At 42.2% G+C, this 16,055-nt stretch overlaps 1 protein-coding gene across 3 annotated transcripts in view; it reads left to right on the top strand.

Annotated features, from left to right (window-relative positions):
- The first annotated feature begins 2,294 nt into the window (after window positions 1–2,294).
- Window positions 2,295–16,055, top strand: part of KITLG (KIT ligand) — a 57,870-nt gene continuing 44,109 nt past the window's right edge. For all 3 annotated transcript variants that reach the window (XM_072864864.1, XM_072864848.1, XM_072864856.1), the window contains exon 1: window positions 2,295–2,596. In XM_072864864.1, coding sequence (XP_072720965.1) covers window positions 2,582–2,596 — 15 coding nt within the window. In that variant the 5' untranslated portion in view covers window positions 2,295–2,581. The remainder of the gene's footprint in view (window positions 2,597–16,055) is intronic.

Here is a 16,055-nt window from a genome sequence, read left to right as displayed (position 1 = left end):
AAGTTAGTACTACATTGGAAATGGGCAAGACTAATAAAAACATGATTTTTTATGGGTTGTGGACATAAGTTGTTAATGAGTTTAAACTATTAAACTCTGAATGTCGTAGAAAAGACTTCCCAAACCATCCTGAGGTCAATGTCAGCAGCAATACACTTGCAAATTGCCAGTGTAAAGGAAGGGATGAAAAGGGCATTATTCCACTGTAGCTGGGCTTGGTTAAATGCAAGGGCAGGTTCAAGAACTCACATCAGGGATGGAGAGAAAAGGTGCATGATGCCAGGGTGGTAAAGAAACTTAAAGAGGCCCAAGAGTCTTACCCTCTCTGCACGACTATCAGTAAGGTAACTGGACACAGGGCATCCACTAAAGCTTTCCTGTCATGACTAACGGTGGATTGTGATGGTGCTCAAGGCGGAGAAAGACCAGAAGTGTTTTCCATAAGGTAGGTAACTGCTACGACAGACTGCTCTTTCACACTTTCCAGGGCTTCTCCCCAGGAGACTAAACCTGTCATCTGTTCTAAGGAGGAAATATGCCATAACATTTTAATTTCCTGCCCCTATTTGCTAAATGCATACACTGGGGAAGCAGTATTGGTTGATCACCACTAGGTGATATATAAAATATCCTTTCAGTGAGTGTGGTCCTTGATTTTTTTGTTGTCCCTTTCACTGCTTGTCTATTGCTTGAATCATAACCTTTTAGAGGAAAAGACTGTTACGATATGCATATAAAACAGTCTGACAAAGCTCAGAGGGTAACACAAGAACTCCAAGGTAATTCAGCACAGTAATAATCAAGAAATGCCAAAAACTGTAATGAATTCATCAGCAGTGTTATGCTGTAAAAGAAAATTATCAGCCTATTTTTCTGGATTGGATGGAGAGGCACAAAGAGATTAGATGTTTATCTACCCTATACTGAAACACTATACTGAAATATAGTGGAGTTGGGGATGGGTTCAAAATCTTTCTGTACCTGAACAGCTCATCTTTACTTTGGCAGAAACCTAGTCTTTTGAAAACTTGCAGTTAACTTTAGGTTAAAACTAGACAAACTTTTCTAATGAAATACCTTACTGTGTACTCTGAGCATATCTAATCTCCCTTAGGAAATGATCATTGACTTGGGCAGACTATTCTTCCTTCATTCCGTGTTAACATGCTTTTTAATCATCACCAAAGACTGCTGTCTCAGGAAATGCGAGTTCCATAAACAGCTCTTCTTTCCATTTAATGCACACTCAAGATTTACTCTGCGTTGACCTGACAGCTCTCTTCTCTGAGAGGACTCAAATTCTGTCGCTACTGCTGGGATGGACTTGCCAGGAGGACTCCACGCAGTAAAAATCAAGTGTCGTTTTTCCACACCCAACACTAATACATTATTTACACACTCCGCAAATTGTAACAGCACGTTAAAAGACCTGCAGGATCACAAGCGTTAGGAGGCACTGCTCAACAACTTTTCTGTGGCTGGAGCAGGTAAAAGGAGTTTTCAAGCTCTAGCCAAAATGCTTATTCCAGTGCCTAACTTGTATTCGCCGCGTATGGAAAGGCAGCACTGAAATGGAAATCGCAAATCCGGAGTCGCCTCCCGGGTGTGCGCGCCGCTGCCGCAGCTAGGTGCTGCTCTGAAAATACCGGGCACTTGCTGGGAGCTCTGCCAGCCCTCCGGGCCCGCCGCCTTCCCCGCCGCGGGCCGAGGCGGCGCCGCGGCGGGAGGGAGGGACCCCCCCGGGAGGGAGGAACTCCCGTTCTCACCGGCGTGGCTGGGGGGACACAACCCACGGGCTTGGCTCAGCGCCGGCAGCCTCATTGACCTCGAGTGCCGCGGCGGCAGGAGGCTTCCCGGCAAGCCGCCAGAGCCCACCGCGGAGGAGGCCGGAGACCCCCGCCCCGCTCCGCCCCGCTCGGCTGGGGTCGCCTCTCTCGGTCACCGCCGAGCCCCCGGGCATCGGGCGGGAGAAGCCCTCTGCCACCCTCCCAACGCCGGGGGCCGGTACCGAGCGCCCCTGACCCGCATCCCCCCCGCATCCCCCCGCATCCCCGCCTGCCGCTCTCCCGCGGGGGCCAGCCCGCGGCCCCGCCGGCCCGGCGGCGGTCGCGCTTCCCTCCTGCGCTGGGAAGGGGCAGGTTCGGCTTGTTCCTGCCTCCAACTTCCCCTAAGTTCACTCGGGTTTCCCCCTCCCCGCGGGGTCTGCCTGGGCTCCCGATCGCCCAGGAGGGAGGGAGGGAGGGGAGGAGGGCGGGAGGGAGGGGAAAGGCGTGTCTTGCCGGGGCTGCCGCTGCCGCCGCTGCCGCCGCCGCTGCTGGAGGCAGATCGGAGATATAAAAGACCTGGCCGGGCGCCGGCTGTGGCTCCAGTCAGCGCGGGCGCTCACGCCGTGGGGAGAGGGGCGCAGCGGGGCGCGCAGAGCGGCGGCGGGGGAAGCGGGGCAGGCAGAGGCAGCGCGGGGCTCGCCGTGGGCAACCCCAATGCGTGGACTATCCGCCGCTGCATTATGCTGGAGCTACAGTTCCGCTGAAGGGACTTTGCACACGGCCGGCTGGGCTGGACTGCAGCGCTGCCGTTCCTTATGAAGAAGGCACAAGTGAGTGAGGCCGGGCGGCGGGGGCGAGGGGCGGCCGGGCCGGCCGGACCTACCTGCCGGGCAGGGATGGACCGCGGCTCCCCGGCGGAGAAGGTCCGCTGCGGACCGGGGGGCTGCTGGGGCGAGCGCGGTGCGCGGGTCGGGGCAGCCGCCGGGCGGGGAGTGCGCACCCGCGTCCGTGGGGGTGTTCGCGGGGGGCGGCGGCTCCCGGCGACCCGAGAGGTGAGGGGCGCCGGGGATGGGAGCTGCTGCCGTTGATGAGCGACCTGGGGGAGCGGGGTGGGGGGAGAAGACAATTACTGCCCGGTCTTGCCCTCGGCGCCCGCCGCCCGTGGAAAAGTTGCAACAAGCGGCCGGATCGGCAGCTGAGCCGTGGGAGATCTCAGAAGGCGCTCGGAAAAATTGCCTTAATAAATCAGTTGCCCGTGTTACACTGACGCGCTGAGTGCGAAAACACGAAATGTAATTGGAGGCAGCGGTGCCGTGGCTGCTGTGCTCAGGGGCTCCATTCAAGCCGCTCCAGCCTGCGGCGCCGGGTCGGTGTTGCGGGTAGCCCCCGGCATTCTGCCCCTCGCCCTCCCTCACCCCGCCGGGAGGAGCCGCTCTGTACCGCTGTGGGTGTCCCTGCCTTTATTTCTCCTAGTTGTGTAGAGATTGTAATCGCCGTGCTGTGCATTTTTTAAAAGGGAGGATGGGGACAGACACGAGAGGAAAAATCATCTCCTAACTAGAAGCAGCTCAGAGGAACTCTAAAGAGAAAAAGTTTAAGGCTTGCCTTTGCAAGGTGCCGGTACCCTCCATCCCGGCTGACCTCAGTGAGAGCCAGAGCTACCCAGTGCCGAGACTGAGCTCTGGGAGAGAACCATGCATAGACACGCACACCGCTGGTCCTGCGCTGGGGGCTTTTGCCTTCCCCTCCACTTCTTGGTTAGAAGCAAGATACTTTTTGCCTTCCCCTATTTCTTGGCAATTGCTAGGTCACCCACACACCCAGTAGCCTGAAGACACTTCAGCATACAGTCATTGGAAAAGACATAAAATATATTTTAAGAAAAAGGAAAGGACCTTACTGAAGTTTTTTGGGCAGTTAAATAGTTTTTCAAGAGATGACAGGAATTAGAAGTACTCGCTTTCTGAAATATTTAAATCTCAGCTGGCCAAAGCACTGGAGAATGTACCCATGCTTAAGGAGTTACAACTTGGAGACTTAATTTTTGTGATGCTGAAGTACAGTGAGGTATTATCTTAAATGATCAGTTCTGAATTCTAACAGCATGTATCCATTGCTGTTATTCCCTTTAGATGACTAAAGATGCCTTGCACCTCAAAGCTGTTGTTTCAGACCTTATACACAAACTCGGTCAAATATGCTGAATAGATTATTAGTTGGGAAGAGTCTCTTAAAGTGTAAGAGCCATATTTATGTGTGCTTCGTTATATGCATTCATTTAATATCAGAGTGGATAGCAATATAGTCACAAGATGTTATCCTGGCCCATGAAAGCATACATGTAGGCCTGTTTCTTCAGAGAAGGAAAAACTGTTCAGCAAACAAATGAGGATTTATGAGTGCAAGCGGTCAAGCATTTTATTTCATATGAACTGTAAACTTCTAAAACCAAAAGAGTACTTTTGCAAATTCAGAGCAAAGCAGGAATAATCTCTCTCTCCCAATAAACTGGGAAAGACAGGCAGTCTTGGCATTCAGGACCATATGGCTTGACTCAGGGGCTCACAAGCTGTAGCCTGTGGAACAGCTTCTTGTCGTGGTGGTGAAGCATCTGTCAGCCTTCAAGCAATTATGCTTCCTGCTTTTTGGAGACAGTGACAGACTCCTAGCTCTCCAAAGGATTGTTTCCTTTATTTTAAGGATTAGCAAACAAATGTGATACCAAACCATTAATCATGCCGAGGGGATAAGAGCAGGAGATACTTTGAGAGAGACTTTCCACTAAAACCATGAAGACCCTTGTGCAAAGAGAGAGCAAGTAAAGTACGTACAAGGAGGACTTAAGCACATTGGGGCACTCAGCACATTACAGTAAATTTTAACCTTTATGCTGTCCTGTGGCTACTTTTGCCATCGTCTAGACTGGTAACTGGTATAGTGAAAAGAACAGGATTGGGAAGCCAGGAAAGAAGTTAACATTTCTTATAATAAAATATTCTGCAATAGACATAGTACAGAAAGTGAGAACCACTACATCACTGAGCCTTGAAAACACTTAGTAATACCTGCAGAGTGCTTAAAATAAATCAGGGATTTTGATGTTTGAGGTAATGTTACACAGGGATAATATATAACTATTGCAGTTGAAGGAGCAGCTGAGTCATACGTCAGTGCAAAAAAAGTGCTGAAAGGGAAGAGTCGTGCTAAACGCTAGACTAGAAGTGAGCAGGTTGGTCAGTTTATTTAAATCAGTCTTAACCTGAGAAACCACAGGAACTGCAGAAGCATGTTCCCCAACAGCATCAGTCCTAGAAGGATTGTTTCTGAAACTATACAGTTTGATAAATATATAACCCTCTGTTTTAAATGTACCAACACCTCCTGGATTTTTTTTTTTAAGTAATAATGCCTTTAAAAATGTGATGAAACATTTAGAGTTTAGTCATACAAATCCTTTTTCCATGAATTAATCTTACCAAACGGTTACTTGCATGAGAGGATTTGCAGGCTTATGTACTTAGTAATTAAAACTATTATCAGAAGTGAGTTTATGTCATTTTGCATGCTAATATTACAACAAATAAAATATTACTGATGTCTGGACAGACTTTTACATTGTGAATAAAACAGGATGAGTGGTGCTAGTGTGATACAATCTTGCAAAAACATGTAGCAGATTTTCGATGTGCTTGTTCTTTGTTTGATTTGAAGACAATCTAAATAGGATTAAGTTACTAAGAAATATGCTGCAAGGAGGGGTCACCCCTGGGAGTAGCTCAGAAGGCTGCTGATGTTAAGGTACCACAGATGCTTGGTTCAGGCACTCGATCTTCAGCAGTGGGTTAGATGCACAACCTCTTAGAAACCTCAGTATTAGATCTGGGCTTGGCTTTTTACCTCTGAATGTGCGCATTAATGCTGGTAGATAAATTACCTTCTTAGGTTGTTCTATCCGTAGCATGTTTGTGTCACTGAAGTGGGAGCCTCTGTAGAAATTATTATGGAATGGTACCTGAAAAAATAATTAGTACACAAATTGCCCACTCCGGTCTCATATTGGCAGGCTAAATCAGAAACGCAAAACAGGTATCTGATACCTCGGTGTGAGCTTGCAGAGTCATTATTTTAGGGGAAATAGTGAGCTCTGATTTCCAATCTTTCTTGCTCATTCTGCAAAAAAATGAACACTAGGCACTGGAAGACATTTGGAGCTCACCGTAGGTATAGATCTGCTGCTCATCAGATAGAAAAAGAGAACTTGCTGGAGCCAGAAGGATGTTGTGCTATTCACAGTGAGTAATGGACTAAGGTCTCTTTCCCTTTTCCCCTGGTTTTGACTCTGCTTAGGGGAGGCCAGTTTGCGAGTACTGCAGCTGGAAAGAACAGCCTGGAATAAAGCGTCGTATGGAGGATAAACAGCAGATGACCTGGAAGACTCTAGGGTGGGGGAGCATTTTGTAAGGCGTGTTTAGTGATCATTTTATTTTTTTTTTTTTCTGCACTTGCTCGTATTGTGTGCCTGTAAGTTTTTATCTCCGTGAACTATGCGGCACTTGGCTTTGTAGTTTAAACTGAGGCCGCTAACCCAGTCTGCTTCTGACCCAGTTCTGCCGTTGCACTGAAATCTAGTTTCTCCTTTTGTGCACTGCATGTCAGTCGTTCAGGTACAGTTCTGCAAGCTGACAGTGCCATTCTCCAAGTTTTGTTATGTGACTTAATGGTATGCTGGCTCATGTAATCGCCATATTGTACGAAAGTTAAGAGTTGGCAAGATGCAGCCCTTGGCTTTGGGTAGGCAATGCTCACTATGCAGTATGTAAACACAATACCCATTTATTTGAAGCAAGGCAGCAAAAATCTCCCTACGCAATTCCATTTGAGTGGTGTGGGAGCTGACAGATGAAAACGAAAGCGTTTGTTCTCGCCCTGGTCTTTGGTATGCCAAACCTGAGGTTAGTCAGCCTTTATACACACTGCAAATCTGCTTGGTTTTTGTTTGTTGGTTTGTTTTTTTTTTTTTTTCCCTGTGCACTTGTGGAAAAAGGAGATGGACAAATGTAAGGTGAGTGGAGAGGGGTAGCACTCCTCTTTATTTTTGTTGATTGGCCCGTGTTTGCATTGCATACTGAGTCATATGTAAACCTGCAAAACCGACGTTCATAAACATTACTGTTGCTGAAATAACTGACTGTGGGGAGCACGTAAAACATAGATTTCTTTGCTGGATGGTTTTAGTTATTGACAAATGTAAATAGTATCAGACATTTATTAGTATGAGAATGAAAATTGGAAATACGTTACAGTTACAAAAAGAGAAAATAAAAATAGTGTTAAGTATTTTATTTTATTAAAGCGGGTAGCATGCATAATATCTGAGGTCAATGAAAGTAGATACACTCATGAAAACATTATTTCTACCATATGTCTAAATAAAAGCCAGTTTAGGAGTTCAGATTAATGAACACTTTGGATCACAGTAACGTAGGAAATAAATTATCCTCTAATTTCCTATTGTTATCTAATCACCACTGGGTGAATGATTGGTTGTTGTTTCTGTTTAAAAAATGTTTGAATTATACAAGGTAGATGGATACAGTAATCAGTTTAAATCTGATTAGAAATTTTCTGCTTTATACATATTTTTGCGTTACCATTGCTGCATGGAGCAGACTTAAGTTTAGGTGCAAGGCGAAAATAGCATCAGGTCTAAGATGTCACTGCAGGTATTGCCTGAAGGAGGCCCTTGTGGTACTCAGTGCTTTGGAGCCATGCTTTGGAGCACACTGTTTTGCAAAGTGGGTAAGTCCTGAGCCTCCAGCTGTTCCATCAGCACTTGAACAAATGCTAGAAGTGAGACCAGGTGGTGCAGGCTGCGGGGGGGCCGAGTGCAGGCTCCCCCCTGCAGGGCCAACAGTGCTCTTTGACAGTGGCCAGGGCTCCTGGAAGGCTCTCTCAAGCAGGTCTGCTGTGGACCCACCTTTCAGATACCTGCTAGCCCCAAACCTTCACTGCTGTTAAAGAACACTTGTAAGCATGCAGGGACTGCAGCATTTGGTTATTTTTCTTTTTCTTCATTTTTGCTGCAAAACCTGCTAGATGGAGAAGATCAGGTTCAGGAATGACCCTCAAGGTCCTATTTAGGCCAAGCCTCAAGAGCTCCCTCTTCTCCCATCTGTGATTTGGTGCCTGTTTATAACAGCCATTCGCGTGGTATTTCTTAATGTTCCAGTGAAGAATTTCTAGGAGTCAGGCTGGGTATCTCGGTACTCCTCCACCTGCACTGGCTTCTCACTGATTTTGGGCAGCAGAGCTGGGAAGTCAGAGGTGTGTGCTGGCAGCCTTTGGGCTGGGGCAGAGATGGCTTGCACACTTCAGCTCAGACTGATGTTCTGCAAAGTCTGCAGGTTTAGGCTGGGCTGTCACAAGAGGCTGAATGTATGGTCTACAGATATTACCTCTGGGTTTGCAAACAACCTTGATTCAATCCAGACAGAAAAAGGCTAATCTAAAAGAATTTACCAGAGCATACTCACTGGAGTGAGAGAGACATGGGTTCACATCTTTTCTTGCATAGGAACTTAGGTCTCCAAGAAGAGTCTAACCATCCAGTCTGTCTTGTTGAAGATGTTCTACTTTGTATAAGTAATTATGCATTGTGCCAGAGGGAAGAAAAGGAAAAAAAAAATCAAGTCCAGACTCTGAATCTGAAGTGTAACTTCAGTGTTGCTCCAAATCTGAACTGGTTCTACGCAGATTAAGATTTTAACACCCCTGAGTTAAGTCATACTTTAAGACCAAATTAACTGAGCTGCTAGGTTTATTTGTTCAATCTTGAGGGTGGCTGACACATGAACTAGGAATGTTGGAGGGACTGTATTTCAGGTCACAAGTCCAAATTCACAGATTGCAAATCATGTCAACCTCTGAACCTCCATTCAGACAGATTTAGGCGTCTGCAAATCAGTCTGAAAACATCAGTCTGCCAGTCCTATCTGTTCGTGTAGCTTGGTATTTCCAAGAATGGCCATCCCCTGTGACTGAACCTGGCTTCAACGCAGTCACCTTAACTGTCTCAGTGACAATAAACCCTCATCCAGTGTCTTGTTCAGCTGGTCTTCTGCCTTTTATTTGTTCTGCTGCCATCAGCTTCAGGGACATCAGTTCACTGACAGTTAAGGCCAAAGATAAGTGTAGTCCAGTTCGCTCTACCATCTCTTCTTTAGAAGTACCTTAAGAAGTTTTTAGAAGCACCCTAAATATAGCTTTAGGAATAAGTTATGTATGTGCAGTCTATGCAGTATGCTGGCACCTACATTCTGCATTTGCTTTGGCTGGAATCTCTCTACTTGATGTAGGCAGGATCACTTGTACTCATAGCCTTCCAGTGTCTTTCCTCCTAAATGAACGACACTTTTATTTTTTCCTTGCAAGTAATGAAAATTGGGAAGAAATCCAAATATCTCACCCCATTGAACCAGTGTCCACATACATACAGAGGAACACACACCATGCAAAACCAGCTGTTCATATCCAGTATTCTTTATTTGGATACCAGCCTCTGTCTCTGCAGAAACTTACATGCAGTGAAGGTCCTAAGCGTGGTGTGCAAGCCTTCTGCCTGAGAGATGTGAAAATCTGTATGTAATGTGGGCACAGCTGAGCCCTGGGAATGTCGAGTTTCAACCTAGAATAGCACATGTGCAGAAGTACCTGCCAACGGTGTGTGTTTCCTTTACAGTAGAGACATAATCTGTGTGTGAATTCACACCATGCTTTATCATGAAAGAATTAAGGCAGAGGATAGTACAATAGAACCTCCTCAGAATAAAGGTTTATCCGAGTCCTGTACAGGATAATCTTAAACCCTTCTTGTCAACTGGATGTATAGCTTTTTCTTTGTGCATATTTGTTCTTTATTGTGAAACTCAGAATTCGGTGACAGGTAAAGTTAATTCCTCATTTTTTGAGGAAGAACTTAATAACGCTCAGTTATTTTTTTGAAAGGAGTTTTATGATGATACGTGATAGGCATATACATTTTATTTTAATTTGAAAGTATAAGGAAAAAATAAAATTTTCCTTGCTACCTTGTGCTTGCTTGGTAGCAGCAGACCAATATGTGTCTTCCATTTATGTTCGCAGTATGATACATCATCGCTGGATGGATTCTTTGGTCTGTTTAGTAACACATGACCTCTAATTACTTTTGGATGAAACTTATTCTGGCAATATAAGTCAGACTGTAAAACTAAGTTGTACATGTCCTGACAATCTATTTCTGCTTAGAACAGAAAATGAACTCTGCAAATCGTACAGCAACTCTTTTTGTAAGAGCTGCTCCTGGACAAAAGAATGAACTCAACGATGTCTGCAGCACATACATACTGAAAACTCGGAGTAATACCCTGGTGTACAAGGTTCATTTTAAAGTGTGATTTTTGGACAGTGCCTGTAAATGTGGAGGTTTTAAAGTGTGTAAGGAAGTTTGTTCCTCCATTTCATGTTGATCCAAAAAATTCCTCTCTGTTTATGGAGATTTCCTAATTGTATAAAATGGGAGTAGGATATCAAGGTGCTGACTTTTGTGGTCTAACAGAAGTAATGGACTGAAGTAAGGCAGTAAGGAGTCAAGCATGATACATTTAAATTAATAATATGCTGCATATATGCAAAATAATTCACTAAATGAAAATAAGTGCTTAGAAATTTAGAGAGTTTGAAATTTAAACATGCTAATAGTTTATTTTAAAGAAGTCCTAAGTTGCCTCTAATTTCCAGCCTCCATTTGCTCGTTATTAAGTGAACTCAGCAAAATTTGTCTTTTGCATTAAATGGCAAGCAGGCAATATTATGCATTATGTCTTTAAACTGATATAGATCTGAATGTCAGTTCTTCTTGAGATTTGTTTTTCTTTTACTACTTTGAAGCATGCAGGAATAGGAACATTAGTCAGACAAATGAATTTAGGAACCTTGTATAACACTGCTTGGCACCCTCTTTCGTTTGGATTAAAAAATATGTTCCTGAATAAACAGAGCTTTTTGGTGGTTATTTTAAAAAGGAGGGAAAAAAATATATCTCCAATATTCGTAATTGCTGTTTTTTTCAAATTACTGTGATTCTGCAACATGTGGATTGCATTTCTATTCTAATAGCAAAAACTATCAGCACTGTATTTGACACCAGTTTAAAAGGTTCTGATGGGTCCTGCCTTCTTTATTTTCAAGGAAATATGAACCTTATTTATAAACTGTAAGTTTAAATACTGTAACTGAAGCTGCTTTGATCTTCTGTATTATAATCACCGGCAAAGAATGTGCCCTAGATTTGCCATGCATTCTCTAAATCCAGTCCTTTAAAAATTCTGGCCGTAATCATAGTCTGTTCCAAACTGGTTTGATAAATTTCTTCAGTATTTGGTCCTTTAATAGTGTAAAGCTGGGCAGTGAAAGCCCTCTTTTCAGGCTACTAGATCTAGTGAAAATCTTGCCTTTTTTAAAAAGTAGACTCCATTCCCAAGCAAGGTGGTGCTCATAATCCCCCATCAATTTTCTTCTGCCTCGGATGTGGGAAGATTTTGTTCCCCACCATGTCTGTGACCAAAACTTCTGGATTTTTTTTTTCTATCATCACATCTTAAGCCCACATCTAAAAATGATTGTTCATTCTTCAAGTTTCTCTCTCCTCTCCCTATTCAGACAGAAAACTAACAGTGCTACCTTCATTTTTTGTGCACCTTTCCTGGCCTGTGCTATGTTTAAGTCAGCATCCTCACCTCTGACAATAATACTTCAGCATCCAAAATACTGAAGGGCTGTCTGTCACCATCCTGTTTCCTTCCACGCAATCTAAGCTTCATCTCATCTTTGAATGTTTTCTACAATTTTTGTAGAAGTCTGTCCAGTGGCAATTTTTATTTCCCACAATATTTTTGAGGCCCACTTCAAATATTAACCCTCTGAATAACCAGTTTTTACTGTCTCTTGTCTTGTCTGTGAAAAGTAAGTATCTCAGGATTAGTATGAATCCACTGTTCCGTGGAATATGTTGTTTATTTATATGATGACACTCATAAGCTATTAATACAGTTATGAAGAGCCCTCTGAAATATCGGTCTGCCATTTCTAGAAGTGACAATACCTTTTCCTCCGTAACTTCAGTAATTTTCTTAATATATTAAGAAAATCCTCGCTTTTTTTTTTTTGAAGAGTCAGATACGTATTGAGATCAAAGGAAATCTTTTAGAAGTAATTGTTATTGCTTTCTCCTGTAGCTCTCAGCTTTGTTACCTAACCATGTTAGAAATATCTAATTCGGTGTTGTCATTTGGCCTTTAAAAAATTCTGGCCTAAAACATTCTTTAAATCAACTGGAGTTAATTTCCTGTCTTTCTTCTGTTTCTCCTCAGCACATTTTAAAAAAATCTCTTCTCACACACAGCTTTTGGGGATCCACTAGACATTTGCCAGTAATAGTCAGATTGTTTACAGTACTTTTGGTCATTTCCCACTGTAACAGAATGTTGTTGACATTTGCAAATGGTCTGAGACATATGTGAAGTTAATCTGATTTTAGCCTACTGGTTTATTTCTATTGAAACAAGTCCCTCTTTCTTTGCATCCAGGAACATTATTTCAGTTACTGTTGAATTTGTACCTGTTTAAAGTGCTAATTGTCAAACTATGATGTGCGTTTTGGCTTTATTCACTATGATAGATTCTTCTTCTTTATAGAAGATAGATTCTTCTATTTTCTGTGAGATTAATTATGGAAGCCAAAGAAATTTCATGATAGGCCAGGCTACTTAATGTGTCCTCTTTAAGAAGAGCAATCCTAGGAAACTTGTGAGACCTAAGTGTATAAATTATCTAAGAAATCATATTATATTCTGTAAATATTTGCATTAGTTTCTCCATCAGCACATCTGTAACAAGGATGCTGTTGAACATGTATCAGAATAGTTTCACTACTGACAACTGTGGTTCTTTCTAATTCACATACTTTTGACCAAATGTAAAGCTCTATAGGAAGTAAATGCACTGCACACAATTTACAACTGCATTAAATAACCCCTGTGAAAATCATCAGTAAAAATAAGGTAAAATAGCTGTTTTTCCAAAGGGTTGCATTCTGTCACATCGTTGCAAATGTGAGCATACCTAACATTTCCTATCAGTTACCTACTGAATTCAAAGTACTACATTACTGGTGTCTTTAGAATTATATTTTATAAGCATCTGTATTTAATAGGCATTTATATTTCTCCAAAATTGTACAGACTTAGGGAGCTTTTTTCTCAGATTATTTTTCCTCCAGTTGTATCTGCATCTCCATAGTCACACAGAGCCGCAAACTGACTGACTCAACTTCTTCTTTTGGTATGTTTACCCCACAGTTTCCGCAATTTTTAAGGAAAGCCACAAGTGGAGCTTCAGGTTTAAGTTTAGATATTTACAGTTCTCTCTAGTTAGCACAGCTCAAGCAAAAACATTGAGGCAGCATTTGAATGACATTTGTATTAATTCTGCGGTCACAATTCCATGACAGTGAAGTTAGCTGGGATAGATACATCCTGTGTCTCTTTGCTCTAAGCTGAGAGCACTTCCATGTTGATATATATCATGGGAATGTGCCTCTTCTTCTTGGAAATGTAGGGAAATTGTGGGGAAACACTGAAGTACTAGAAACTCTTTGATGGAGTTTGTAGTCGTTAGCCTATACAAATCCCAATCAAAACCAAAAACAAACAAAAAATCAAAACAAAAAACCTAAACCCACCCACAAACCACCAGGATATTAGAATTACAGTTTGTGTGGACAGGTCTGAAGTTCAGGGCAGGTTATAAATTATAACTCGGGTTAATTTTACAGTAAAGTTGAGGTGTTCATAACTTGGTAAAAATAGGTGATCATGGTGTTACCTTCTTTTTCTCAAATATATAGTAACTGTTAACACATTAACTCTTGATTCTTGTCTTTAGAGTTAATGAATATGTCCAGAGTTTAAAAAAGAATTTTTCTTAACAGCTTGCCTCTATTGTTGTGTTGTCAGCAGATCTTGCTGTATATAAATCAGTCAGTAGAAGGAAGGTGGGAACTCTATATTAATAGAGTTCAATGAAAGGAATAGAAAAGCCCAGCTCCTGTAAAATAAATACTTTCAATGTACTAAAATTCTTTGTGTTTCAAAATGGGTGAATAAAGAGAAAGCATTGAAATTACTTATTTAGATTAAAAAAAAAAAAGTCTAAGAAGAAAACTAAGTAGCCCCACATTGTGTCTCCCTTATCACAACAGTTTGATGAAAAAATGATTTAGGGATAGGAAGCAAAATGCTGGAGTAAGTCATTAATTTGTAACATGGCAGAAACCTAAGAGGTAATGTTCTCTAATTGTCAGCAACCTCATATAGTTCAATCTGATAAGAGGGTTCACAGATTGATGACAGCATGTGCAAGCTACATAAATTACTCAGGTTAATTGAAATTAAAAGAGACTCCGAGGAACTTTGTAAAGGTTTAGAGAAGATAGGAGAACAGATGGCATGATGGCAAGTGGAGTTCATGGTGTTGAAGACCAAGGGGGATGCATTTTGGAAGGAATGTTTTGAACTAATTGTAACTACATTAATAACAGTGGTTTCCATTAGTTATAAAAACTACTTACAAGCTCTTTTTTAATGTTCTTGTAGCCATACTTGGTCAGGAAAAATGGATGAAAAATCCCTGTATTGTACCTGTGGTAGAACAAATCAACCAACATATTGGGATGCAGTAGGAGCAGAAAGAGAAATGTAAAAACTGTAATGCTTTTATGATGGTGATAGCCAGACATCTTGAAAAAAGTCCTGGTTGCCCCGTCAGAAAAAAAATATAACAGAAATAGTGGTCCTAAAATAGGCAAAAGTGTTACATGGAAACAATGTGCATATGAAGGGGGACTGAAAGCTGAGGGCAAGAAACTACTGAGTGATATGCAAGAAGTAGCGAAGAGAATGATTACTGGACATTACTGATCTTTTCTTGATACAAGAGCAAAGAAATATTTAACACAATTGAAAGTCAGAAGATGCTAAAACAGGCAATTCTACCTTCACACACAATTACCAGTCTGGAAAGTTTTTTGACACTAGATATAATATGGCTTGAAATGCAGCTTGATAAATGTCCGAGTGAGCCCAAGAGGTCACTCTCACCAAAAGGCGTAGTCCTAGTCTTCTCATCTTTGCTCATCTCTTCTCCTCCTCCATTCATTCCTCAGGGATTAGTTTTCTGTCTCTGAGCTGAATTGGCTGGTCACTGTGTATGAATTTACTGGCTTGTGGAGGGGTCGGGTGAATGTCAGAGGGAGGGAAGCTGCGGAGAAGGAGACACAGAGAGCCCTCTCAGCAGCAGGGAGCTGTTAGATTGCTTCAGACCATCTCATTAACCTTGACTGAAGAAAAAAAGGATTATACACTTAACTAGGTAAAAAGCCAAGGTTACTTTAGTTCACACTCTGAGCATGAAAGGTTGCTTATCTTCTAATTCATGCAGTTAAAAAGAAATTTTCAAATAGGCAATATATTCTGTAAGTGTGAATGATCAGGTTTCTTCAGTTTCTGTGGCTACCAGACTGATCATGTACCAATCAGACACTTCTTATTTTCCAAATCTTCATTGCCTTAATTGCACAAGTCAGATTTGGCCTAATTATAAACTCAGTTTCATATAGAACCATCTGCCAAAATTGCCATCTGTAACAATTCAGCCTTTAGTTTTGAGAAAAGGAAAACCCTTTGAAATATATTGTAGCTGAACTCCAATTACATGTGAAAGTAATGACAGCTGAGACATTTATACTGAAAGAACTTTCTTTTAGCATGTGAGTATGAATGGTTAGAACTCATAAAATTTTATGCAGTGCTGGCATGTTGCACAGCTCTAGCCATTGAAAGGCAGTGGAGTTTCCATGGACCATCCCTGAAAGATACTCTTGTCCAGTACTTCCGTATCAACAGGAAAAGGCACTTAAAAGTATGTCCTCCCCTTTTAGAGGTGCATAGGAATTCAAAATATACTTGAGTTTCTGATGCAGTAATGCAGTCACTGGCTTTTTATATTATAGGAAACATTTCAATCAGTCCCATCCCATCCCATTTTTGCCATCTTCAACTTACATTGTCCTGGAACAACCTTATACATTGCTTCAAATTCCTAAAATGGCCGTTCTGGCAATTTGCTTTCTTTAAAAAAAATAAATGCATACCTCTCATGAAAATAATTTCAGAAAGAACTTTTAAAATTAAT

The sequence above is a fragment of the Ciconia boyciana genome, chromosome 1, assembly GCF_034638445.1.
Source record: "Ciconia boyciana chromosome 1, ASM3463844v1, whole genome shotgun sequence".
In the NCBI taxonomy this organism is placed as follows: Eukaryota; Metazoa; Chordata; class Aves; order Ciconiiformes; family Ciconiidae; genus Ciconia; species Ciconia boyciana.
This window is presented reverse-complemented; position numbering and strand designations above follow the sequence as displayed.